General features: G+C 51.2%; 1 protein-coding gene across 2 annotated transcripts in view; it reads right to left on the bottom strand.

Moving 5' to 3' along the window:
* STK10 (serine/threonine kinase 10) overlaps positions 1–25,615 on the bottom strand; it is an 88,496-nt gene that overhangs the window by 60,880 nt on the left and 2,001 nt on the right. The window contains exons 1-2 of one of the 2 annotated variants that reach the window (XM_033096141.1): positions 19,028–19,069; positions 7,267–7,431 (exon numbers count right to left, since the gene is read on the bottom strand). In XM_033096141.1, coding sequence (XP_032952032.1) covers positions 7,267–7,431; positions 19,028–19,054 — 192 coding nt within the window. In that variant the 5' untranslated portion in view covers positions 19,055–19,069. Of the gene's footprint in view, positions 1–7,266; positions 7,432–19,027; positions 19,070–25,615 lie in introns of those variants that run through there. The other variant, XM_033096140.1, reaches the window with a different exon arrangement.

Genomic DNA, 25,615 nt, shown 5'->3' on the forward strand with positions numbered 1-25,615 from the left:
AGGGCATAATGGGAATGGAAAGGAAGGGCTGGAGGAGGAGGGAGAGATGGGCAATGGCGTTAGCTAAGCACCCACTTAGCCAGACACCGTCCGTATGGCTCACAGAGTCCTTACAACAGAAAAAGGTTTCATCATCATCCGCATTTTAGAGATAAAGAGATAGAGACTCAGAGGTTAGCTAAGAGCTATGCTTGCACCAGGAGACAGGACTGGAGCGAGTTCCCCCACTGCAGAGCAGGGAAGAAGAGGACAAATGCATGAGACACACATGGAGAAGAATCAAAGGGACTCTGAGACTAACCAGATTCACGGCTGAGGGACAGGGCAGACACTGCCCGGGAAACCCCCCGAGGTTTCACAGTACCCACAACCAGATCACAATGGGGTCCCAGCTCTCGGACCCCATCCCCTCCCACCCCAACCCAGGCACCCTGGCCCTTTGCTGTCTCTGAGCGCGGCAAGCTCGCTCTCCCCTCAGGGCCCTTGCACTTGCTGTAGCCTTGATTCTCCCTCTGCTGGGTGAAGAGCTGACATAGAGCGAGGACGGCCTTGTACATCTGACTACTCAAACCCCTGGAATGTTTGAATGGGACAGAATAACCTTTGGACTGGGCCAAACCAATGTTGTATTCCACACCACTGTTTGTAAAGCTAGTAAGAAAGCACATTTCCTGACTATGAAGACATTCTAGAGAATGAGACCACCATATATAGCTAAAGAAAAATGTGGCTGTTTAGCACCTATAGAAATTCTTTCCTCCTATTCATGTAATGACTTCCCTTTCCTTCTCATAAAAACCCCTTGCCTACACCCCGTAATCGGAATACTGGGTTTCTGCCTGCATCAGTGCTTCCCGAATAGCTATTCATTAATCTCAAATAACGTCTTGTTGTCTCTCACTTTAGCTTTTTATTTTTAGGTTAACAACTGGCTCCTCTCAAAGGTCACATCGAAGACAACTTGTCCTGTCCCTTGGCCACACCTCCAGCTTTATATCAACCTTGGTCCTTTTCATAACCTGAGTTACGTGCTTACGTATTTATTGGCTGTCGGCCCCAGCAGACGATAAGCTCCACGAGGACGGTGCCTCTTATTCACTGCTGAATCCTCAGCCCCTAGAACAGAGCCCGGCACACAGTAGGTTCTCAGCAGTAAGTGCTCAAAGCCACATACAGTCTGGCCTCCCTTCCTATCCTTCTCTGTCTCTCTTGCTTTGCCTGCTCCAGCCACAACAGCTTCTGTCTGGTCCTGCCTCAGGGCCTTTGCACTTCCTATTCTCTCTCCTTGGCACTTGCTGCCCCTAAATTCTTGCAGATCTGCCCTCCATGTTGTCTAGGGGCCTTGGCAAAAATGTCACCTCATGAGAAAGATCTTCTCTATCCATCCTATTTAAAGCACCTGTTTCTGACCCCTACCCCAAAAACCTACATCACATTTCCCCATTTATTTTTTTTCCTACATATTTATCGATTGCTGAAGTCCTCGTACTTCTTTATTTGCTTCCATGTTGTCCGCTTCTACCACTAGACTTTGAGCCCAGTGAGGCCAGGACCCGGCCTGTCTTGTCATTTCTGTATCCCCACGGCCTGGAACAGGGATTGGCACAAGGAAGGAGTTCAACAGACACTTGTTTATATGGATAAATAGAGAATGCAGCTGTCTGATAGGGCTGCAGGTCCCTAAGTCCCAAAGATGACCCAAGCTTCTAAAGACAAGAGCCGGAAGTCCTGGGTGACTAGGCAACAGAGTAAGACATCAGGGTTTGCTGTCCTGTCAAAGAGGCTGAGCAAGACCAGGGGTCAGGACCCAACCAGAAGGAACTTCCAAATCCTCACAGTCTGCAAGAAAAGGTCTCCACAACCACCTTCACTTCTCGTCCTGGTTCCGCACAAAGCAAACGCTTTAGAACAGGAAAATTTCTATTCTCCCCGCAAGCTATCAATAGCTGGGGAATCGCTTGGGTCAAAAGCAAGACCAATCAATGTCAGTTTCAGGGCACGCTCTGTGGGCTGCAGGTCCCCCACTGACTTCAGTCCCCCCAGGCCAGGGCTGGCTCCAAACAGCCTCAGCTGCCTTGGGGGACCCACCAGGACCTTCCCTCCGTCCCCTGCTCTGGACCAGCCCTGGGCAGGATAAAGGCAGGTCCTCTCTACAAGACATAACTGCATTAAAATGAGACAGGTAGGATGAGAGAAACAAATGCGGCAGAGAGAAGAGGAAACGGAGGTAACTTTTCCCTGGAAGTACCAGAGAAGAATTTCAAAGGCCTCGTGGAGGAAGTCCGCAGACCACAATGCGAAGGACCTGTGTGGAACAAGGCACTAGATGAGCAAAGACCTAGAGATGTCACCCGCAAGCAGTGTAGACGAGCCGGAGAAGAGGCCTGGGAAGGGATCGACAGACGGCAGCCTCTAATGAGCCTGTTCACCAGGCAATGGGTCTACAATATGTGAACGATGGGGGTGGTGGCTGTAACAGATTAGACCTCACAAGCTCAGGGGACAACTTGGCAGGCCTCACGAGCTCAGTGACCAAAAGTAACCACACAGGATGGTCTGATCATAAATTCCTAACCGGGCAGGTCACAGCACGTAGTCACATCCCAGGCCCATAGTTTCCTTAGCAAAGGTCAGTCTTTACCTAAGTGGGCCCTGTCCACTGTTCTCATGCACCTAGGATAACATACCTTCGAAATGTCAGAGTAATTTTCTCTTCTAGACTGCTCAAAGGCACAACCAGGGCGCCAGAGCAGGAGACCACAGAACCTCTCGTTATCTTGTCCCCTATATACCATCTCTATGTGCTATAAGTGTTATTCACTACCCTGCACCCACCAATGTAAAAGGAGTGTGTCTCTCTGTTTCACTTTTTATCCAATCCCAGAGATTTCCCTGCTTTGCTTTCTCCCATCCCCTGAATCTACCACCAATGGATTTCATGTACCTTCCTTAACATTCTCTCCTTTGATTCTAAATGTATAAAACGAGCTGTAGAACTGCCATTCTCCAGAGCATTTTCTCAGTCCGTTGAGATTTTGCTTCCGGGCATGTCCTCAAAATTTTGGCTCAGATAAACTCTTATGTTTTCTATAGGTTTGGACAATCTTTTGTCAACAAATATATTCTGAGGGCAACAGAGAGCTATGGAAGGGCTTTCCTTTGGGCCGTGTGACATGAGTAAGGTCCCTCTGCCATGGTTGTTGAGGACTTCTGTATGTCTGGCCTTGCGACTAATGTGCTGTGTGACCCTGGGTAAATCCCAGACCCTCTCTGGCCCACAGTTGTCTCATCTTTCAAGTGAGTGGTTAGCTGCGTGACACCCAGCTACAGCGCTCTGTGGTTCAGTCAACATTCCTGTGGTCTGGCTCCAGGGTGTGCCAGAGCCTGCTGTCACTGTCTGGTAACAACTGACTGTTACACTGTCAGAAATTTTTGTAAGCTGGTTGTCAAACACAACCATTATTAAACACTAAATTATATACCCTTTAGCTTTAAAAATGCTTTAAGAACAAAGATGATAAACACTTAACATTTATCACTCTCCTAATTATTTTACCACATTCTACTGTTATCTCTATTCTTGAAGTTATTTCCATCTACTGTACCTGTAGGGCCAAAGTGCTCCATCATGGAGGTCTACTGCACACCCTTTCCAACTCTCAGTGAAATCACCTCTGTACCTTGAAACTGACTGTGGCAGGAATATTTACACCACACAAACTGGCAGATGCCACAAAACCAGGGCTGTTCTTCCCAGGGGGTTGGTTGTTACACATTTCCCATAAATGCTACTCTCTCTCTCACTCTCATAATACATGTAGAAAAAGAGACCAGCCCTCAAAGACTTCCCAGAAACCGAAATCTGGCTCAGGGCTGGGGTGGGGAGGGGGAATGTTGAGGGCAGGGGCTTTTATAAGCCAGAGGATATTCATGAGGTCAAAGCAGGGTTTCCTGCATGCACTCCCTTTTGGGGGCCTGTGTGTATGTCCACAGCAGCACTGCAGGCACTGTCTAGTATCCACTAGCCCCACGTGCCTACTGTTGAAAATTTACTATTGTATTCACTTTTAATTAACTTAAATTTAAAAACTCACACTAGATTCTGTTATTGGGAAATATTTACGAATGATAGGAAAACTGGGATAGGAATCTATTTTGTTAAATTCTATGACATCTAAATATAGATCGATTTTATGATAAATTGTAAATTTTATGACATCTAAATATAGATTTCTGAAGAGAATTTAGCTGCTGCATTGAGATGCGTTATAAATGTAAAACACACAATGGATTTGAAAGCTTAGAATGAAAAAAAAGAGAATCATCTCAATTTTATACTGATTACATATCAGAATGATAATATTTTTGATAGACTAGGTTAAGTAAACTTATTTAAATTCATTTCATTTTTTTGTTTTTGCTGTCTTTAATGTAGCTATTAGGAAACTTACAATTACATATGCAGTTCACATGATATTTCTATTGGGTGGTGCTGGTATAGATAAATTTGGGTTGGTTTCCCTCCCACACACACTTATACCATTTGATATTCAAAAGCAGAAGTAAGTGGTCATAAGAAACCACTAGAAGGATTTTGCTAAGATTACAAATTCTGGAAGAAAATGAGCTAATCTTGTCAGATTGCAAGCGGGTGGTGTGGTAAATGACCCATGCCCCCCTTCCGAGGCAAAGGTCTGTCCCTGGGTACGATGCCTGGGGAAAGAGCCCAGGACACTTGGGCAACAGCCCGATGCTCATCCCAAAGCCCCGCCCCTGAGAGCAGACTGCAGGCCCAGGACTGGTCTTGTCAAAGACATCCACACAGAAAAGCTGGCTCCCGGAGCCACGCAGAAGCCCTGGGCCTGACCACGAGATGGGTCCAAGAACAATCACATAGAAGGAAACCCCAAAACGTCGGTGCATCCTTCAACCTTATGTCTCAGAACAAGACTTCTCCCTTCCACACGCTTGCACACGCTGTCCCTCTATTTAGAATGCCCTTCCTTCTCAAGTCCCTCTGGAGAACTCCTATGCATCCTTCAAGATCCAGTTCAAATGTTCCTTCCTCTGAAGCCTTTCCGGAACAAATGATGTTCCCACATCACACCCTTTGGCTTCTGGCCTAGTCTATTCTTACCACTTCCTCAATGCTTTTTAACCCTTGCTCCCTCAAATATGATTTCTTTCTAACACACAGAATACGTGTCTCTCTCCTGGAGAAATTGCCAGCATTACCTAAAACAGTATTTCTCCAACTTAAACAAGCATCGGAGTCACCTGGAAGGGTCTTTAGAACAGACTGCTGGGCCCCACCCCAGAGTTTCTGATGTAGCAGGTCGGGGCTGGGGCCTGGTAGTCTGCATTTTTAACAAGGTCCAGGTCCTGCTGCTGGTCCAAGGACTGTACTCTGAGAACCACCGATCTAAATGACCAAGTGCAAACTCTTCGCCGTGGCAGGTAAGGCCCTGCACAACCCAGCCTCCCATCACTTTACTGCCCTCATCTTTCACCACGAGCTGCCTGAATCCTCATCGACCCATCCTCCCAACACGTTACCGTACCTTTCACACCTCGCTGTGCTCTCTGCTTGAAACCCTCTCTCCCCCCTGATCCACCCAGTTCTAGTGCCACCTTCCTTGACTTCACAATGTCTAAAACCCAAGTCCCCAAAATGAGGAGATGGCACTTTTCGAGGTCTACATGGTCGGCTGTAGGGGCGTTACAAAAGAGGATGTTGAGAAACGGGTTTGGCTGTAGCAGCAGCTCCGGATGAGAAAACACCAGCCAAAAGTGACAACTCTGGGACAGAAAATGCTGGTGTATTCGTATAATTTTTCTACTTCAAATAATGGGAAATAGACCCCTACTTGGTTTTTCCCCCCTCACAGAATGCCTAAGTTTTAGGAGCAGAACTACTGAGGCTTACCAGAGAAATCTGTGTTTCATCTGAGAAAAGGATCCTGCTGTCTCAGAAAACCAAAGGCAAGTTTGGAGACCACTGTTGAAGTTTATCCCACATAGAGTATCACATGTCAACTCCAAACTCCCCATTGATTCCCTACACTGTAACTAAAACATAGTAACACTCTCTCTATACATAATAAACGAGCATGCTAGGAGGTAAAATGCTTCAAACGTCCCCTCCTAACCCCCAATCGTGAACAATAACCGTGCTGTGCACAGTGACCTGAGTCTGGCTGCTCCCAGCTCCCGCACCACTCCAGAAGGCCCACCCCGAGTCTCAGCTCCCTCTGCAAAATGTCTACTTCAGATTGGACACATTTTCGAAGTGCATCCAGAATGCACTTGAGACTTCACCCGCACATCATTTTGTTACAAATGTACTGTTTGCGGAATACAAATGTATGGTTTTACATATAAAACATTGGCTGAAAAAAAGTTTGGAGAGACACGAACCTTCTGGAAAGTTTGGGTTTTACAAACTGAGAGGCATTCATACTAGGAGAGCGTCAACGGGGAGATATTCTGCAGGGCAGGCTTATTCCATGAAAATGGGGTACTCCAGATGCCTCTGGAGTTGAGGGGTGATGCTGAGTTTGGAAGGTGGGGCTTGAAGCTGCACTTGCACTGTGCACATCAAAATCTGAGGTTGCAGACGGAGAGTGGCGGGATGATAAAGAACCCCCAGCGAAAGGAATCCCCGTGTCGTGTCGTAGCCATTGCAGTGGTGGTCACTGCAACTACTGCAAATAACAGAACAGCCAACACTCACCACGCTCTGACATGTGCCAGGTACTCTGCTAAGCACCTTCCAGCTCGGACATGTGCCAGGTACTCTGCTAAGCACCTTCCAGCTCGGACATGTGCCAGGTACTCTGCTAAGCACCTTCCAGCTCAGACACGTGCCTGGTACTCTGCTAAGCACCTTCCATGCATTAACTCATTTAATCCCCGTAACAACCCTATGAGCTAGGCTGTATTATCATCCCCATCTTACAGACAGAGAGACGGAGGCACGGAGAGGCTGAGACCTTGCCTAGGGTTATCCAACTTGTAAGCAGCAGCACTGGGATTCGAGGCCAGGCAGGAGAGCTTTAGGGTTCCTTCCTGCTCTGAACCACTGTCCCCAACCCCAGAAGTGGGGAGGTTCTGCAGAAAGGAGAGGGCAAGAGACCCGGAGCCCCGCTACTTCACCTTCTCCTTGCCCCAGCCCTTGCCCTCCAAGAAGATGCTGAGAAAAAGCTGAGGACGTCAGCCCGGGACCAGGAGGGCCTAGGGGGCAGGCGGGGCGAGGGGCACCCTTACCCATAGCTTCCCATCGTAGTAGTAGGCTCCCAGGAGCTTCACGATGTACGGGTGGTCACAGGTGGCCAGAATCTCGATCTCCACGATGTAGTCCTCCAGCTCTTCTTCACTCTTGGTCTCAATGACTTTGGCAGCGGCCAAGTCACCTGTCTCCTTGTTCTTGGCCTGCGAAGTGGGGACACAGAGGTCAGCAAGGGGTGCAGGCAGGAAGCCACCCCCTGGAAGAGCACAGAGAGCCTCGTAGAAGCGGATGCCGGATGTCCAGCCGTGGACAACGAGGCTGAAGCCAGACATATGCTGCTCTGGACGATGGCCAGCGCGGCTCATGTCAGCACAGAGGAGCACACGTGAGAAAGAATGTTCTATGTTTGATAATAGTGCGTATTTTGGAAAAGTACAACACACCCATACTATAAGATGAATGAAAATAACAAGAACGGCACAGCTCAACAAATATGAATGTGGAAAGACTGTGGAGTTGTTCAGTAAAAACTCCAAGTCACTGAACAATAAAAGTGGTACGACACTTTTATACCAAAAAAAAAGAGGGGGGGCGTGGGGGGAACGACGCTTTCATAAATGCTCCCATGTACATAAATACATGGAAACGTCTGGAAAAAGACTGCCTGGCAGCAGGGTGGGAAGCAGCCTGAGACGGGGAGAGATTCAAAGAGCGCTTTCCTTCTCTCTGTATTGTTTAAACATGTTAACAGGAACGTGTCGTGCATTTATTTGTATCATTCCATATACACGATAAATAAAATAGAAAAGGGGCTTAAGTAAGTGCCCACCAGTTACACTGAAGGGTAGGCATAACCATCGTTCTCTTACTTGATCAAAAAGGGAATGAGAGAATTTCACACCTACCAGGATGCCTATAATTGTTTCAAAACACAGAAAATAAGTGTTGGTGATGACATGGAGAAACTGGAACCCTTGTGCACTGCTGGTGGGAACGTGAAAAGGTGCAGCCACTGTGGACGACAACGTGGTGTGTCCTCAAAAGGTGAAACAGACCTACCACGTGGCCGGCACTTCCACTCCTAGGAATATATGCAAAAACTGGAGGCAGGGATTTGAGAGATATCTGTGCCCCCAGCAGCATTACTCACAAGAGCCAAAAGGTGGAACCACGCCAGGTGACCATCAACAGATGAATGGACAAATTGTGTGTGTGCATTCAATGAAATAACGTACCATTCAGCCTTAAAAAGGAATGGAATTCTGACACATGGTACAACACGGATGGACCTGAGGACATTATGCTAAGGGACACAAGCCAGTCACAAAAGGACAAATACTGTATGATCCCACGTCCATGAGGTCCCTAGAGGAATCAGATTCGTGGAGACAGAAAGTGGAGCAGAGGTTACCATGGGCTGGGGGGAGGGGAATAGGCAGCCAGTGTTTCATGGGGACAGAGTTTTTGTTTGAGGATGAAAAAAAAGTTCTAGAAATGAACCGTGAGGTTGCACAACATTGTGAATGTACTTAACTTAATGCCCCCGAATTGTACACTTAGAAATGGCTAAAATGGTCAATTTTATGGTCTGCATAGTTCACAACAATTTTAAACACTGAGAGCAGGAGAAAAATAAGTGTGTGAGTGGTGCAAGCAATTCCACCCACGATGAGCTGGTGTCCGGGAAAAGGGAGCAGAACCTCCAGTTTCCTCAGGTGGTCCCGTGAGTCGCCTGGGCTGCTGGGAGCAGTCACCCACCGTGCTGCTCGGGGTTCCGGAGTTTAGAGAGCCCACTTGCCTACAACACGGGCCCTAAGAGTACGCCGTGCATCTGGAGCCATTGGGCAGCAATGGATTGGAAGCACAGGAAAACAGGCTGCTCTGGACTCCGTGAGCAGCCGTGCTGGTCTCCACCGGGTACCTCTCTGGGGACAGCAGCACACACCGCTCGCCTCCCAGGACAACTCTGCAACCTGATCTGCTGGAAACGCCCATGGCCATTCACTCCTGCGCACCTCACTGCCCACGGATGACGACGGGCAGTCACATCACCTCATGTCATGACCGCGGTAACCAGCACTTCAGTGTCCCCTTTCTACGAACAGGCAAGTCCAGGCTTAGCGAGACGACCTGACTGGAACTAGGGTAGTGGCACCAGAATTTAAATCCAGGTCCTCTAACTTCCAAGATTCTGTGCACGTTCCACTCCTGTACAAAGTCTCCCTATCATCTCCAGAACTCAAAGCCTCCAAGACCAGATGCCAACAGATACTTACCAGTGCTCCCAGGCCAGCCCTGGACAGGGCACCCACAACCAGGAGACACAGAAACCCTCCCGGCCTCAAGGACCTCAAGGTCCAGCGGGAGAGACCCACCCTCTCTCTGGTGCCAGTGTGGAGACAGGGTGTTTATGAGAGCTGAGTGGGAACTGGGGGAGAGGGAGGGCGGGCCTGAACCTCAGCAGGGAGCCTTCTGGAAGGGAGTGATGCCAGTAGGCAATTTTTACATTCGTTTGTAAATTTATTCTGTGTAGGGAAAGGTTTCTGTTCACTGAGCCACCAAGTCCCCAGGGTCCCACATTTCTCATGGGCCCACTCTGCATGGGACACTGGTCTACACTGCAACATGTGCTTATCTCCTCAGCAGCCTACTATGCAGCAGCTCTTATCTCATGCACAGATGAGGACGCTGAGGCAGAGTCCCCCAGCAACTCTGGTGACAAAGCGGGCTCTGGAATGCTGGCGTCCTACTCCTGACGTCCACGTTCTTCCTCCGTCACAGTCCCCTCGGAGTCCAGAGCCTAGGAAACCATCCACATCTGGCCCAGGAGCCCAGTTCAGGGAAGGCCATTCCCCAGGGTCAGCCCTTGTCCTAAAATTCTCCCGGCTCACTTGGCCCTACCTGGGTGGGGTCCTTTCCCCTACACTCAGTTTTGAAAGCTTGTTCAGAACACCTTAAAACCCCATCAACTGGGCAGTCAGGCCTGCTCTCTCTCGCTCCTCCCCCAACCCCCTCACTGTTGCTCTAAACAGATTATGCATCTGCCCTTTCCTTTCTTTCTGATTTTCTTGTCGCACCCGAGGACCGTCAAAACATCCTTTCAGACTGTACAACACTCACCACCTCAGCTCCACCTCCTCTCCAAACCCAGAAGAGCAGGAAAGACTCTGCTCCTTCACAGAGAAGCTGGAGGGCTTAGTGTGTGGCCTTGACCGTGGTCTCCCAGCCCGGGCCAAGGGGCTGGGCTGAGCTGGGGAAAGCCATCCCTCCGTCACTGTCACTCACTTGCACTCCTGAGAGTTGGCGAACAAGGCTGCCTCTCGCCTTTTCCAGGGTTTCCTTAAAAGGGATGTTTCCTCCTGGAGGTGGGAGAGGCCCAGGCAGGGACCGTTTTTCCAGGGGTGCACAAAATCTGGTTGCAACCACGCTGAAAGGCAGCACTGCCCATAGGGCCGGGCCTCCAGCAGGGCTCCTGTGTCCACACGGAGGTACATGCATTGCCTAGCACCTGGCTCAGATTTCACAGAGCCCAGAGCCCAGCGCCTGCCCGAAAGTGGTTAGCAGCAATTGTGGCACACAAGGTGACTTGGCCAAACTTAAATTCTTTAAAAGCCTGCTTGAGGCAGCAATCCATCACCATGAGGCCCCAGAGGGCGTAATAATGGCTGACGCTAAAAACAAAACAAAACAGCTAACAGTACATGAGCACTCACTGTGTGCCAGGGTAGAGCAGGCCTTAAATGGAATTTCTCACTTCATTTTCCATCCAGCCCTTGGGGGAAAATACTAGCATTCCCAATTTACAGATGAGGAAACTGAGGTTCAGAGAGGCACAGTGATTTGCTTCAAGTCACACAGCAAGGGGTGAGAGCCAAATGTAAGCCTGCCTGAGCTCCGAATCACTTCCCCACAGGTCCTTCTGGCGACTACCCAGTGTTCCCTGCTCAGTCTCCCTTCGCTAAAGACAAATGACAATCACACCCAATAGCACACTTGACAGCTGTGAATTACTGAACCTGCCAGAACTGAATCTGCCCTCAAGCCATTAAGGCAGGTGTTAGCCATCACACCCATTTCCCAGATGAGCAGACTGAGGCCCAGACAGGTATCAGGACCACCCAGGACTGTGGCCTGTGTCATCTAATAACACCCAGTCCAGTGTTCTCCTCACTCCACTAGGCTGCCAGGAATTATCTTATTCCCCATTCATTCATTCAACCATTATTTACTGAGCCCACGTCAGTGTAAGGCACTTTTCTAGTGAACACGACAGTTGCTGCCTAGAGGGCTCTTTTTGGGTCAGAATCACTGCTCCCCTATAACATAATCCACCCGTCCCTGGTTTTTCTGCAGCAGCACTAACCCACCCTCATTCCCAGGCCCTAACATGCAATGGAGCCCATCTCTACACGTGGGTGACTCATCCTGGCCAATCAGAACACAGTGACTGGCTCAGGGATAGGGACGTGATCAACTCAGCCAATGAAATGCAACCACAGAACAACTGAGACCCCTGAGATGGCCCCAAACCCTGCTGTACTTCTAGCCCTCAGCACTGCCTGAGGCAGGCCTGGAGCTGGTGGGCCATCCTGCCCCCAAGGAGAGCCTGAAAATGAAACTAGCTGAGCCGAGAACTGAAGCAGCAGAGTCTACAGAGGGCACAAGAGGACACTATTTGATCCCCACCTGGGAGTTGCTACTATTAAGAACCCCGTCTTATATGCAAGAAAACTCATGCTCAGAAAGGTCAAGTCACTTGCCCAAGGTCACACAGCCAGTAAATAACAGGGCTGGGGGTTGGATTCAGCTTGTGTGGCTTCAAAGTCCATGTTCCTGACCGCTTTGCCAGAGGTGCCTGTAAATTCTGCACAAGTCCTCTCTGGGCCTCACCTTCCCTCTCTGCACAGTAGAAGGGTGGAGAAATGAGGCCCAAGGTCTCCATGGTCTGACGTGAGGGCATCTTAGGCAATGGGTAGGTCTCGGAAAGCTAAGGGTGGTCCAAGTGGAAGGGGCACCCGTAGGAGGTGACAGGCAGGGAATTGCACAAAGAACAAGTGGCTCTCTGTGGCCTCTGACGTCCATTTCTCCCACCGGCTGAGGCAGGGCTGGGGTCCAGCGAAGGATCGGGGAGCTCTCCCCCAGCCCTGCTGTCCGGCCTTGACTAACGCCTCAACCCACAGACTGGAGAGCAGACACACAGCGGACTGTGTTTTCTGGCCCAGGCACCTCTGTGGGAACAATCCTCTCCCTTGTGTGGCGCAGGGCCCAGCCTGGAGGAGGTGGGGACAGCCCTCCCTGCCAGAAGGGAGCCCTGCCCCAGCCACGGGGCCCAGGCAGGGGCTATGGGTTTCCTGAAAGTACATCGCACAGTGGCAGCCAGTTGGGGACAGCCCCCAGGCTCTCCCCTGCCCTCCTGGCTGCAGGCTGATCGCCGTGTGCCCTGCCTCCCCCTCCGGGGAACAAGCTGACATCACAGAACTCAGGGACCAGAAAGAACATTAGCCACCACTCCTAACCCCTACGCCCCAACCCCCACTCTGCAGAAGAGGAACAGAAAAAGGTGCAACAGTGATCAGTGTCCAATCTGTGACAGCTCCTTCCCTGCAGAACAGAAGACTGCCTGCCTCGGGCAGAGTGAGAGCACAAGAGCGAAAGGGCCCGTAGGGAACTTTTCCTGGCCTGGGAGCAGGTGGAGCTGCCCGGTGATGAATCTTAGCAGCAGCAGGGGAACTGGGCAGCATCCAGGCTTCTCGAGGATTCACAATTCCAGTTTCCTTCAGGAACCGCCTCTCCCTCACTCAGTGCAAGGGATTCATGAGGGGCTGAGCTCACCTGGCCCAGGCCCAGCCAGTCGCTCCTGACCCTCTGTCACAGCCAGTGGTTCAGACACGCCTATGGGATCCAAGGCAGGCCAAAAGGGTTGTACCTCAGTGACTTTTTGGTTTGTTTTGATTTTTTGTTAAAGGCTTTTACTTTCTCTAGGGTTGCTAAACTGGCAGAATGGAAAGCTGAACGGTCTTCAGTGCATTTTGTCACTCCTTCTAAGAGTCTGCCTGAGGACGAGGCCAAGACCAGGGAAGCAGGGCCCACAAATAGAGGAGGGCAGAGGCTGAGGGTCTGTGGACACCTGGAACCAGCTGTTCCTGAAGGCCAGGTCCACCTTAGACTTTTCAATTCTGAGAGCCAATGAACTCCCTTCTGGACTTGTACCACTGACCACCAGAAAGGAAATCAGCTCCCCATCTCTGGGAGCGTTCCAGCAAACAGCAAATATCTGGAAGTAATTCACACAACGCGTGTGGAACGAGGGCCACCTTCACTCCCAGGCGCACGTGACCTACAAAGCACCCTTCACTGAGCCCTGGGGGGGCGGGGGGCTGACTGATAATCCACAATGGTCACTAACAGGCCGCAGGCACAGAAACTATGGGAGTCTTCTACCAAAACAATCTTCTTCCAAAAAAGTGGAGAGGATCATTTTACACTTTTCAATCAACAAAACAAGGAATAATGACAAGCTCCAGTGCTGATGACAAAACGGGTGGTAAAATGAGTACTCATCACTGACAAGAAAATAAACAGATTCCATCTTGTAAAGACAAAAATTAGCAATAGGTTTTAAGAGCTTTGAAAATACCTTTTAAGACTATTATCCCTCCTTCCTGAGACTTTAAGGCCAGGACATAATTCCGAAAAAGACAACTGAAGAAATGTACCAATATCATGTTCACACTGGTCCAAAATAACAGCAAAAAAGTGGAAATAACCTTAATGTTCCACTGCAAGACAATGGTGGAATTAACTTGGTGGGATATTAAGCAACTCTTTAAAATGATAAATAGGAAGATGATATAGGAATGAGATAAAATAACTATGCCATAATAATAAGTTAACGAAGCAGGATAATAAAATTATAGCTAAGTTATAACTGGGAAAACTGTGCACCTATGGACAGGGAAAAGTTGAAAACACAGCCTAAGAAACACAAGTGGTGATAGAAGTAAATTTCAGCCCATGACACCTGGCAATGCCCACAGGGTCTCAGCGAGGACAGACGGGGGCTGGTGCCAGAAAGCGACCGCCTCATCCTGATCGTGTCTGTCTTCTCAGGAAGCCACTTTGTGCTGTGCAGTCCACTGTGGTAGCTACCGGCCACACTGTGGCTGTTTAAATTACATGAAATTAAATTTGTAGTATCCCGATGGCACCAAACAGCTTTCAGGTGCTTAATAGCCACGTGTGGTTAGTGGCTCCCGTACTGAAACAAGCACACACAGAACATTCCCTCCCTACAGAAAGTTCTAGTAGGCAGCTTTGCACACAGGCTGCACCTGGCAGAAAACGCATTCTCACAGAGGTCAGTGAGGGAGCATCTGAAACCCACTCCCATGTCCCAGACCCAGCGTCAGAAACAGATATTTCTTTGTCTAGAGTGGGTAGAACCTCGGGCAGGGATCACTTGTTGGTGAGGTCTCCTCCCAACCTGGTTGGGCAGCGGGCGTGAGGGACGGCTCGCGGCTGACCTGTCAGTGGGCCAGAGCCAAAGAATGGAGCAGTCAAGGCTAAAGGTTTCTATTTCCCCATCCTGCTGATTCTGGGCGGCTGTGCCAGGCTTGTGTCAAATACAGTTCAGGCCACTGGAATCAAGAAAGGGCTTGGTCTGTGTCCCGTAACATACAGCTGTGTGTCCCTGCACAGTGACGACGGCTGCCAATTGCAGGAAAGGCTTGGACTCTATGAAGCAGCGAGGAAATCTGGCCCCAGAGGGAACCAAGGTCACAGCAGAACTGGCTACGTGCAGGAGAAGGGCCCAACGTAAATTCCAGCAGAGTGGTCTGAGGGTGGCAGACACAGAGCCTGGCGACCAGTGTGGCCTTGGGCTCAGATTCCCAAAGCATCCCTGGCCAGCAGAAAGGAGTCAGTCACGGAGTGGAGCCGTGTATGCACCCCGGCCCACCTTCCATGGGCCTAAGGGTAAAACAGGGCTGCCGCAAGGCCACCTGTGGCCTCCTGTGGTCTCCTGAGGTAGGACAACAAGCACCCCACCTTTCTCCAGCACAAATGCATGAGGTATGAACAGGTCCTGCCACCTCCTTTTATTGAAGAGGGAACGAAGGCCCAGGTAGAGGTAACTGTCCCAGGTCCTGCAGCTGGGAAGTGGCTGCCTGGACTCAAACTCGGATTGGCCCTCTGCCCGGTGCTCTTTCCACTCAGTAGCCCACAAGAATAAATATTTCCAGGGGTCTCCGGCCCCCCAGAGGCTGTGTATGCCACTCCTCCTTCCCCACCTCTCCCTCCATCGCCCTCAACCAGAAATACTCCTAGGATGACCCTTCAATGGCTCCCTGCTGCTGACACGATAAAGCCCAAACTCCCTGGCCCAGCAACGCAGCCCTGGCTTTTTTGCCCCGTCTACTTTTCCAGGATCCCACGACCTCCCCATGTCCACGCCATGCTACAGCCTGTGTTCTCCTGCTTCCTACTTCCATGCCTTTTTTTATGTGTGTAACCTGTGTTTAAGCTTCCTACAAAGTCTAACTCAAACAGAGCCTGCCCCATGAAATGTTCCCAGGACCCCTTCCCACCCCTATACTAGAATTTCCTCACACCACGTTAGGGCTTTCGTCATAGACCACCTGGTGCCATGGTCATTTGTATTCACAGATTCTCGCTCTGACCTGGCTGGGAGCTCCGAAAGGCTAAACCCATGTCTGATTCATTTCAGTCAACCCCACGGAGCCTGGCACAGAATAGCCGGTGGATAAATGGGAGCATGGCAGGGTGGGTAAATGGCAAGATGGGAGAGTGGGTGGCAGACAGACAGATGGCTGAGTGGATGAATGAATGGGCCAGTGGGCCGGCTGGTAGATGGATAAATGGGATGGTGGGTGGGCAGGTGGGTGAGTGGATGGATGAATGGGAGGGTACATGAAAGGATCAATGTATGGGAGGACGGCGGGTGGATGGATGGATGGATGGATGGATGATGGATGGATGGATGGATGGATGGATGGATGGATAGATGATGGATGGATGATGGATGAATGGATGGATGGATGGATGATGGATGGATGATGGATGGATGGATGATGGATGGATGATGGATGATGGAAGGGTGGGTAGGTGGACAGATGAATAAATGAATGAATTAATGAATGAACAAAGGAACTGGTGCTTGTATCTACTTGCAAACAGAAATGAGGCCCTCTACATAACAGAAAGGAAAGGAACAAGAAGTCCATTTTCTCCTCGACACATTTAGATTCCTGAATCTCTAGCTGTTTGGTTTTGGAAGCTGGGCCTCTTTACCTTGGAGGAGCCACAGGCTTTGATGGCGCCAGGACATACACCGTGAACGAGCCCTGCCAAGTGGACAGAAACCATCAATAATTGCCAGGGCCAAGTTTCAGCTCAGCGACAAACGAGACGGCTGAGTTTCAGAACAAGCAACACTTAAGGATGACAAAGATTATGAAGCACAAAAGCAGAGGAGTGACATGGTCTCCAAAGACAGGCATTTAATACTCTCTCCCTTGGGGAAGAGAGAAGCCTGGCAAGCCATCCTGGCACGACGGGGAAATGCCGAGCCTCAAAATCCTTCAGGGCCGGCAAATAAAAACCGAAAACCCAAACAGGATTGGCCCCAAAGGTATCACGTCATGCCCCTGGCCGAAAACCCAGGCAACCTGTCCAACTTGGCCAGGGCTGTGGGAGCCCACAGATCTCAGCTCTTCAGAAGTGATGGGGAATCCAAGCCTGCATATCACTGATAAAGGAGGTGAGAAAGGCGGCGTGAGCTACACCTCCTTGGGGCCACTGTTCCCACCTTTCCCAGGCTCCCTGTAGCCAGAGGAGGATGCGTGCTGAGTCATGGCAGGAGGGTGGCCTGGGGTCAACAGCAAAGAGGAGGGAGAGAAGGAAGCCCCCTTATCCAGGGCCTTGTCCACTGCCTGCACCATCCAGGCACCTGTAGGCTTTACCTCCTCAATCTTCACAACTTTGGGGAATGTGAGTTCTTAGCCCTGCTTTCCAGGCAGTCCCCAAACTTCAGAGATTAAGGTTTTGTCCTGTTTTTTATTATTCTCTAAAGCAGTATGTGCTCATTAAAGAGAATCTTCAAAACATAATGATACAAAGAACCACCCCCCATCCCTTTAACACCTCTTCCCAGTATTCCTGTTGCTGATGCACCCAGCTTTGTCTAGTAATCCATCCTAACACTTCCCAGCTGTGTGACCCCAGGGGACGTACGAGACCTCTCTGTCCCTCACTTTCCTCCTTTGTACAAGGAAGATGTTAGTAGTTCCTGCCTCGTGGGCTGTTGCACGCATTCAATGAGTTAATATGTGAAAGACGCTTAGACAGGGCTGAACCACAGTAGGAACCCCACAAACACTGACTCAGGATTGTCTGTCTTTCTCCCCACGAATACAATTTTCCAAACTTCATAAAATGAGACACACTGTACACACCGACGTCTCATCCTCCCTTGTATTCAGCAGCATGTCATGACCAGCCCTTGGGTCACGAAACACTCGCACAGCCTCGTCTGCGACAGCTGCAGACTATTCCACTGACGGGGGGGTCACAGAGCTGGCCACGCCCCGCTGCCGGCCCCGCTACACTGGTCACGTGGTGCTGCGTGCACAAGCCTGGGACGGACTGACCTGATGGCAGGCGGCTCTCCCAATGCCTGGGCCACTTTATACCCCCCTCTCCCCCCGGTCACACAGGCAGGTCGCCCCTCCCCGTGCCCTCGCTAACACTGGATAGAAATGAGATGTGAAGCCAAGCTCGGCCAGTCCTGCTGAGTCCTGCCTGTGTGTCCACTTCCTCGTAGGATCGCAGGTGTAAAGACACCTACATCCCACTTGTGAGAGGTACTGTGTTATCCTCACTTGCAGAAAGAAGAAAACAACCAGGCTCAGAGGGGTGACGTCACTTGCCCAAGGTCATGCAGCAAAGACAATGGCCAAGCGAGGACTTGGGGGACGAAGAGCGAGGCGGGGCTCTTGTGGGCGGTGTGGGTGCTTCAGGGTCTTCTGAGGTGCACTCTGCTGGCCGGGGTGGCCAGTCCTGCAGACAGACCAGCGGTGGGGACGGGCCCGGCTCCCTCATTAGCGAAGAGGTACACCAGTCACCTCTCCTCGGCCTCAGCGATGGGTTTGCTGTCACCTAAAGTGGGGGTGGGGCTGGTGAGGGTGCTCCAGGAAGGCGGCTTGAGAACGACCTCAGGCCACCCCTACCTGGCCCCGAGCTCACTGAGAGGCAAAGCCAAGGCAGAAAGAGTCTCAGGACTAACAGGGAGGCCTGCTTGACAGGGTCACTGCCTCACCGTGACAAACCCAACTTTGATGGGGGCCACCGCCTCAGAGGGCGGAGAACGGGGCCTGGGCTGCCAGACAGCACAGGCTGGAGCTTTCCAGGAAGGCGGGTGGAGGGAGGTGAGGCGCCAAGGCTGGCTTCTCCCTCCAGGGCATGAATGCCGCTCTTCCGGCTACCCAGAGTGGGCAGCTACCCCGGACTGCCTGGCCATGGGGCAGGCACGGAGCTGAGACTGCCCACCTCTGGCAGGGAACTTCTCAGAGGCTGGGCTGGAGCCTTCACCTTCACTCATCATGAGTAGCCTCGGCACAAGCGAGAGCAGTGAGCTTCAGGCTGATCCCTAGGGACCCCACACACTGGCATCTACCCAGGAGCAGCCTCCCGGGAAACTGCCTTTGTCACCCCTCAGGAAGCCAGACAATCTAGTCAACCTGCAGAAATCATCCTCACAACGATGACAACTGTCACACTCACTTCTCCTTCCTCCGTGCTGGACACCATGTCAAGGATGGCCACAGGTCTCAGTCTTCACAAACTCTCTGAGGGAAACACTATTTTGATCTTCATTTTACAGTTAAACATACTCAGAGAGGTGAGGTAACTTTCCCAAGATCACACAGCAAGTAGGCAGTGAAGCGACGAGAAAGCTCCAAACCGATCCCAGTGCCGGCACTTATAATCACTCACAAGGCTGGGCCTGGCCACACTGGGGGAAGCTGGGTCTGGCACTTCCCCTTACTCATCCATCATTCATTCATTCAGCAGAAATAAACGGGGCATCTACCATGACCAGACCCTGTTGTCCACAACAGATGAGTAACTCCCTGCCCTCGGGGACCTTACCTCTTCCAGAGAGGAAAGAAAATAAATAAGGAGACACACAAGAGAATCCTAGTTTGTGACAGGATCTCTGAAGGAAATTAGCGAAGAGGGGTCACCATGATCAGAGCAGGCCTCCCTGAGGAGGGGACGTGCGAGTTGAGACCCCGAGGAATGAGAAGGAGCTCAGCTCTGCAGAGTCACAGGAAGAGAGTGGCAGGTAGACGCCAAGGCAAGTGCAAAGGTCCTGAGGCACAAAAGGGCGGTGGTTCCCTCAGCTCCTCAGTGGCTCCGGTCCTCCTCCCCCATGGGACCGAGGCTGGTTAACTCTGGTTAACTCTAGTTAACTCTTTAGTCAACAGCACAGTGGTTAACCCTTGAGTCTCAGGGCCTGAATTCTGGGTCTGGTAATAGCCTATCAGTAAGAAAATAAATAAGGAAGCTATGGGGGAAAGGAAGAAAAAAAAAAATGTAGCAAAGGAGAAAGCAGAGAGAAAGGAGAAGAGAATGAAAAGAGTGAGGAAGTGGAAGGTGAGTGCGACGGAGGAAAGGAGAAGGGCGGGAAGGGGGAAGGGAGGAAGACGCTCTTTCGAGTGTCTTCCTCCCTGCCCTGCTGGCAGCATCCAGGAGTGCTCAGACCCTTAGATGCTGCAGCACCAGCAGCCCCACACCCACAGGGCCCCAGGAGCACCCAGCTTCCTCACCCTGACGCCCGCCCCCTTCCCTTGCCACTTCCTCTGCCAGCCCTGCCTGCACCCGTCACCACTTCCTCTGAGCAAGAGGCCACCACGACCATGGAGGGCTGAGTCTGTGGCAGGGTCACATCCCAGGACACAGAAACACCAAGGCCTCAGGGAGACACTCCAGTGCAGCGACCCTGGACCCTCTCCTTCCAACGAGCCCCTTCATCTTCCCCTCCATTCTGTACAGTAGAGAAAAGCACAGGCTCTGGGCTACAGAGATGTGGGTTTCAGTCCCATCGTGGCCACCGAAAAGCTGTGTGACCCTTAGCAAGTCACTGGACCTCTGTGGGCCTCTGCTTCATCAGGTGTGAACTGAGATGCCAACCTCCGCCTTCCATGGGGCTAGACGTTAAATGACGGACAGATAAGAATGGAGCAAAAGTCACCTGCCTACTCATCCATTTGTCTCATTCGCCTTGGAACCCACAGGCGTTCCTGTGTGCCTGGCACACAGTGGGTACTCAATTAATCATTTTAATGGCTCACACTTATTTGAGCTTTTCCAGCATCCTGGACCAAGTGGTTTGCCTGGGTTATTTTATCCTCAACAACCCATTGTTATTGCCATTTTGCAGCTAAAGAAACTGAGGCACAGGGAAGTCATTTTCTCAGGATCACACAACCCACAAGAGGCAGAGCCAGGCTCTAACTCCAGGACCTCAACCGCACTCCAGTGCCATCTCTGGTCCCTGACAAACATCCGCGTCCCTTCCCATCTCACCCTCTCTGCTCTCCTTCCTCCCCGACTCCCACGCCCAGCTCTCTAGCATCTTCCGTACCTCCCATCCACATACAACAGTTATTCTCGGGCTGGTTGCCTTCCATCAGTCCCTTCTCCCTGGGCCCTGACTTGGGCCCCAACCACAGCTCTAGCCTTCCTTCCCACCCCTGGCTGCCCCAGCCACCAGGACAAGGCCACTCTGTCCCAGCCGTCACTCATCAGTGGCCACCCTGGCCTTGGGCAGCAGGAAACCTGGCTCCGGCATCCCCCAATTATCTGGGCCAGCCACGCCCCCTCTGGTGACCACTCAAAGAGAACTCCTCTCTAGCACTACACGAGGCTGAGTTGCTCAGGCCTGGGGTTGTGAGGCAAGAATTAACTGAGCTCAAAACTGTCACATCCAAATTCCTCAGCGTGGCACTCAAGGCTCCTTGACTTGGTCCTCAAATACTACTCTAGACCTGGCCCCACCTGGCCAGTCCCAAGGTCAAGCACAGCTCCCAAACGCAGTGACCACTGGGCTTCAGGAGGCAACTGAAATGCACAGAGTGGGCCGGGGGGAGGGCATGAGGTGGCAGTGAACAGTAGTGCCGCGTATAGTAGCCACATGTCACTTCTGAGCCCCTGAAACGTGGCTTGTGCAGGCTGAGATGTGCTGTAGTTGAAAACACATGCCAATTTTCAAAGAATATTAAATATCTCTTTCTATATTGATTCCATGCTGAAATGACAGTGCTGTGGATATACTGGGTTAACTAAAATAGACTGTTAAAATTCACTTCTCCTGTTTCTTTCCTTGTTTGAATGAGGCTACTAGAACATTTTTAATTGCATACATGGCTTGTGTTACATTTCCTTTGAACAGCACTGCAGGCCGGGTGGTACCAGCTTATCTGATCTTTCCAGAGAAGACAGAAATCTGGGCTTTTATGTGAAATCCCCTGTCGTCAAAACGCAGGCCGTCACTTCGGATTTGGTTCAGCCACCATGGGAGGCATAGAAACCTGTCCACAGGCCATTCCAGGCTCCAGGGCCACCGGTTGGCAACCTCAGGCCTCTCTTCCGGCCTCTCTCCCGGCCCAGGCTTCCTCCTCCCTCCTCTCCAGCTGTCACCACCCCCTGCCAGGTGGACGTCTCCCCTCTCACCACTAGAGAGCTGGGTGTGCGAGTCGGGGAGGAAGGAGAGCAGAGAGGATGACATGGGAAGGGACGCGGATGTTTGTCAGGGACCAGAGATGGTACCGGAGTGCGGTTGAGGTCCTGGAGTTAGAGCCTGGCTCTGCCTCTTGTGGGTTGTGTGATCCTGAGAACACACACTCTCATCCCAGCAGACCTTCCTTTTTCTTCCGCTGTGGTGCTGAGAGCAGCAGGAGAGACCACGGGCCGACCCTGACCACCTCCTATAGACCACCTGCTCCTACGCCCTTTGTGTGAGCTATTCATCGAATTCTCACAGCAGTTCTGTGGGGTGAGTGGTCGTCAGCCCCACTGTACACATGGGGAAACTGAGGCTCAGAGACAAGCCACTCGCCGGACATCACACAGCGGCTTAAGTGAGACGGCCAGGATTCGAACCCGGTCTGTCTGGCTGCAAGGCCCGAGCCTTTCATCGTATATCCAGGGACCCGACACACAGGCAAACAGGTACTGTTTGCCGAACTGAATTGAGGCACATTCATTTGTATGAGACAGTGGTGCTCAACTGGTGGATTTTGTCCCCCAGGAGACATGTGGCAATGTCTGGGGACACGTTTGGCTGTCACAGGTAGGGGGTAGAGAGGGAATGGTGTTGGCACTGGTGGTACTTCTAGTAAGCGGGGAGGCAGGAAAGCTGCTAACAGGATGGCCCCCCACCAAAGAATTACTTGCCCAATATAGTACCAAGGCGGGGAAGGCCTGGTGTAAGGAACACGCTATAAACACTAGTCTTTCTGCCTTGTCTCCAGTTAAGCAGCATAAGTGGCCAGGGCCTTCTCCGTCTGATACCAAGAGCATCGACAACAATAAACTATCCTCCTTTCCAGCCCACTTCCTGGTGGGGATCAGGTGCTAAATGTATCACCTCCGTAGCCCCCTCAGCCCTCCCTCAGCCTCCAGATTATCTCCTGCATTTACAGACAAGAGCATGAGGCTCAGAGAGGGAGGTCACTTGCTTGGAGCTGAAACCCAGATCCCACTGGACCCCAAATTTCTTCCCTTAACCACCCTATTCCACGGCCCTCAGCAGCTGCTGGGCCTGTGAGTGCCCCTCTAGGGCTGTTTTCTGGGAGCCGTGGGGTGGCAGCCCCTGGGGAGTTCCCCCTAGTTTGGGTAACCTCAGGAGGGAGGCCAGAGGACCCTGGGTGAATGTGGGGGCTGGGGCTCCGGTTAGTTGTTTAATCCACTTCACCCTGGCCTGCTCTGGAGCCAGCCAGAAAAAGTCTCGGTGTGGCCACGAAGGGGACCCCCCAGGCAGGCGCCATCCCCAGGAAGCTCGGGGCCACAGTGGTTTTCGGATCAAGCCAGGAACCTCTTCACAATAGCATGGACTTCTGTTTAAAAACACTACGCTGAGCGGAAATAAGGTTACTGCCTGAGGCCAGATCTCCTTCCGGAGGAGGAAGGGGGGTGCAGTGGACGGAAACCCAGGCTTTAAAACTATTAGGCAGGAGAGGAGGTGAAGGGAGCAGGGCCCTGGCGGGGAGGGGTGAGAAGGCCTGACAGCTGGCTCCTACCTCAGCCAGCAGGGCAGGATGTGGCCGTTGAAGGATGTGGGCTGACAATCCTTCTGACCCGGAGGACACCTGAGGCCCCCCATCGGAGGGCAGCCACTGTTTATCGATGGACAGTCAGCTTGGCTATAATGCTTACGTTGAAAACGCTAATTCTGTCCCAACACCACTGACGTATTAGGAAACAATTTCATCAACACACTAAGTTCACGTTTGCTTATGTGCAGTTTTGTCTTCCAGAAACGCAAAGTGGATGCAGAAGACTGACCCCAACGGACACGAGCAACAAAGGATGCACAAAACGCACAGGCACACACCCCAACATCTGCACCACACCCACCCACATCTGGGGCCCACTGTCCACCTGACTTCAGGCATTCCTCCTTCCTCCCCTACCAGAAGAGGAGAAAGATTTTTTTGTATACCCCCAATCTTGCAAACTCATAAGCCTTTCAAAAGCTTAAAGACAAACATAAGAACAAAACCAAAGCAATTTTCAAGACGCAGAAAAATCACCTCAGCCTGCTTCCCCAGCTCTTCGTGTCAGTACACTCGCTGTGTGTGGCACGTGAGTATGTACCCTATCTGACAGCAAGCACACCCTGCTGACGGCAGCTTTTCTCCACTCACCGTGGTACCAGACACTTCCTCCTCTTTCTACCTCGTCTTCAGGATACAGATGATTTTTAAGGGCAAGAATTTTGAATTTTGTGACCTTCACTTCGTATCTAATAATGAACTCGAAGTGACTTTCTTTGGAAATCAATTTGCAGTTGCATAAGGATTAGATAAAAATGGGCCTGACTTTGCTCAAAATCAATCCTACCCTCTTCCTTTTCTCCTGAGGCCACCTGATGGCTTGTCAGGGAGAAGTCGAGACAGAGGCTTCGTATCTTGGGACTGCTGATGTTTATTTAGGCCGTGAGCTTCAGCAAGACTCTCATCAGGAAATCTATTATACAATCAGAGACCTCTCCTGACAAGCATCCAACAAACTGGGATTTCTGAGGCTTCGAAGGCCAGGAGAGACCTTCACCACCTAGGCTGCCAGGACCTGCTGCTTCTAGAAGTGGGACAGGAGATGGTGCTTGTCGTCACTTCCCCGGCTCACAGCCCCTGGCTCCCCCGACGCCACGTCAAAATGCGAGTTCTGGTCCCAGCCATGAAACCTAGAGGGCACTTCTGGCCAGTGCTGCCACAGTCGCCACACCAGGGAACAATGAAGTGGGAAGGAGTTATGGTCCCTGATTAGAATCTTTAGTAAGGCAACACCTGCTTCAACTTCGATAATAAGGGCCAGAGAAGCAGCACTTCTCCAGGGTCAGAGGCCTGGGGATCTCTGATCCAGGATGGGTCTTTCTCAGCTGGCAACTAAGGAAAGTGTCACCCTGAAGCCCAGAGCCTTGGGTTCCAGTCCCTTCCTCTCCCTGGGCCCCAGTATCCCCATACGCCACACGAGGTTGGGTTCGATCAAAGGGTCACACGCTAAGGCCAGGCAAGTAATATAATAAATTGTCCAGATGTATCTGCCATCACACAGCTCTCTCAGTCTAGCTTTCCCTTCTCTTGATTACGAGAAAAACATGGGTTTGGAGGGGGAAGTGAGGGGACTGTGGTGCAGCCCCCTCACAGCGTTCAGAACTAGACTTATTTTAAAAAGGGTCCACGTGCTCTGAAGAACCTGGAGACAAAATAACCTGTGAATCAGAAGGGTTCCTTTGTATGAAACTTGCAGAATAGCAGGGGAGTTTTACAGGGCTAAAGCAGGAGGAAATGACAACTGAAACTGAGAAGGGGAAATCTTACCAGCATAAAAGCAAAGATCTGCATTTAGGTTTGAAAGAAAATGAACCAGAATATGAAGCCAGGATACACTAGGAGAAAGGAACAAGACTGCAATTGAAAGGCAGCCTCTAACAGAGAAAAATACATCTTTGACAGCCAACAGCATGCACTGAAAACACCAACTGAACTTTCTGGAGAAAGTAGAGGATGTGGTGAGCTGACCAAAGGTCCAGCTGCCCTCATGGTGGTCAGAGCACATTTGAAAGTACAGGCTATGTCCTGG

The sequence above is a fragment of the Rhinolophus ferrumequinum genome, chromosome 24 (assembly GCF_004115265.2).
Source record: "Rhinolophus ferrumequinum isolate MPI-CBG mRhiFer1 chromosome 24, mRhiFer1_v1.p, whole genome shotgun sequence".
Classification (NCBI taxonomy): Eukaryota; Metazoa; Chordata; class Mammalia; order Chiroptera; family Rhinolophidae; genus Rhinolophus; species Rhinolophus ferrumequinum.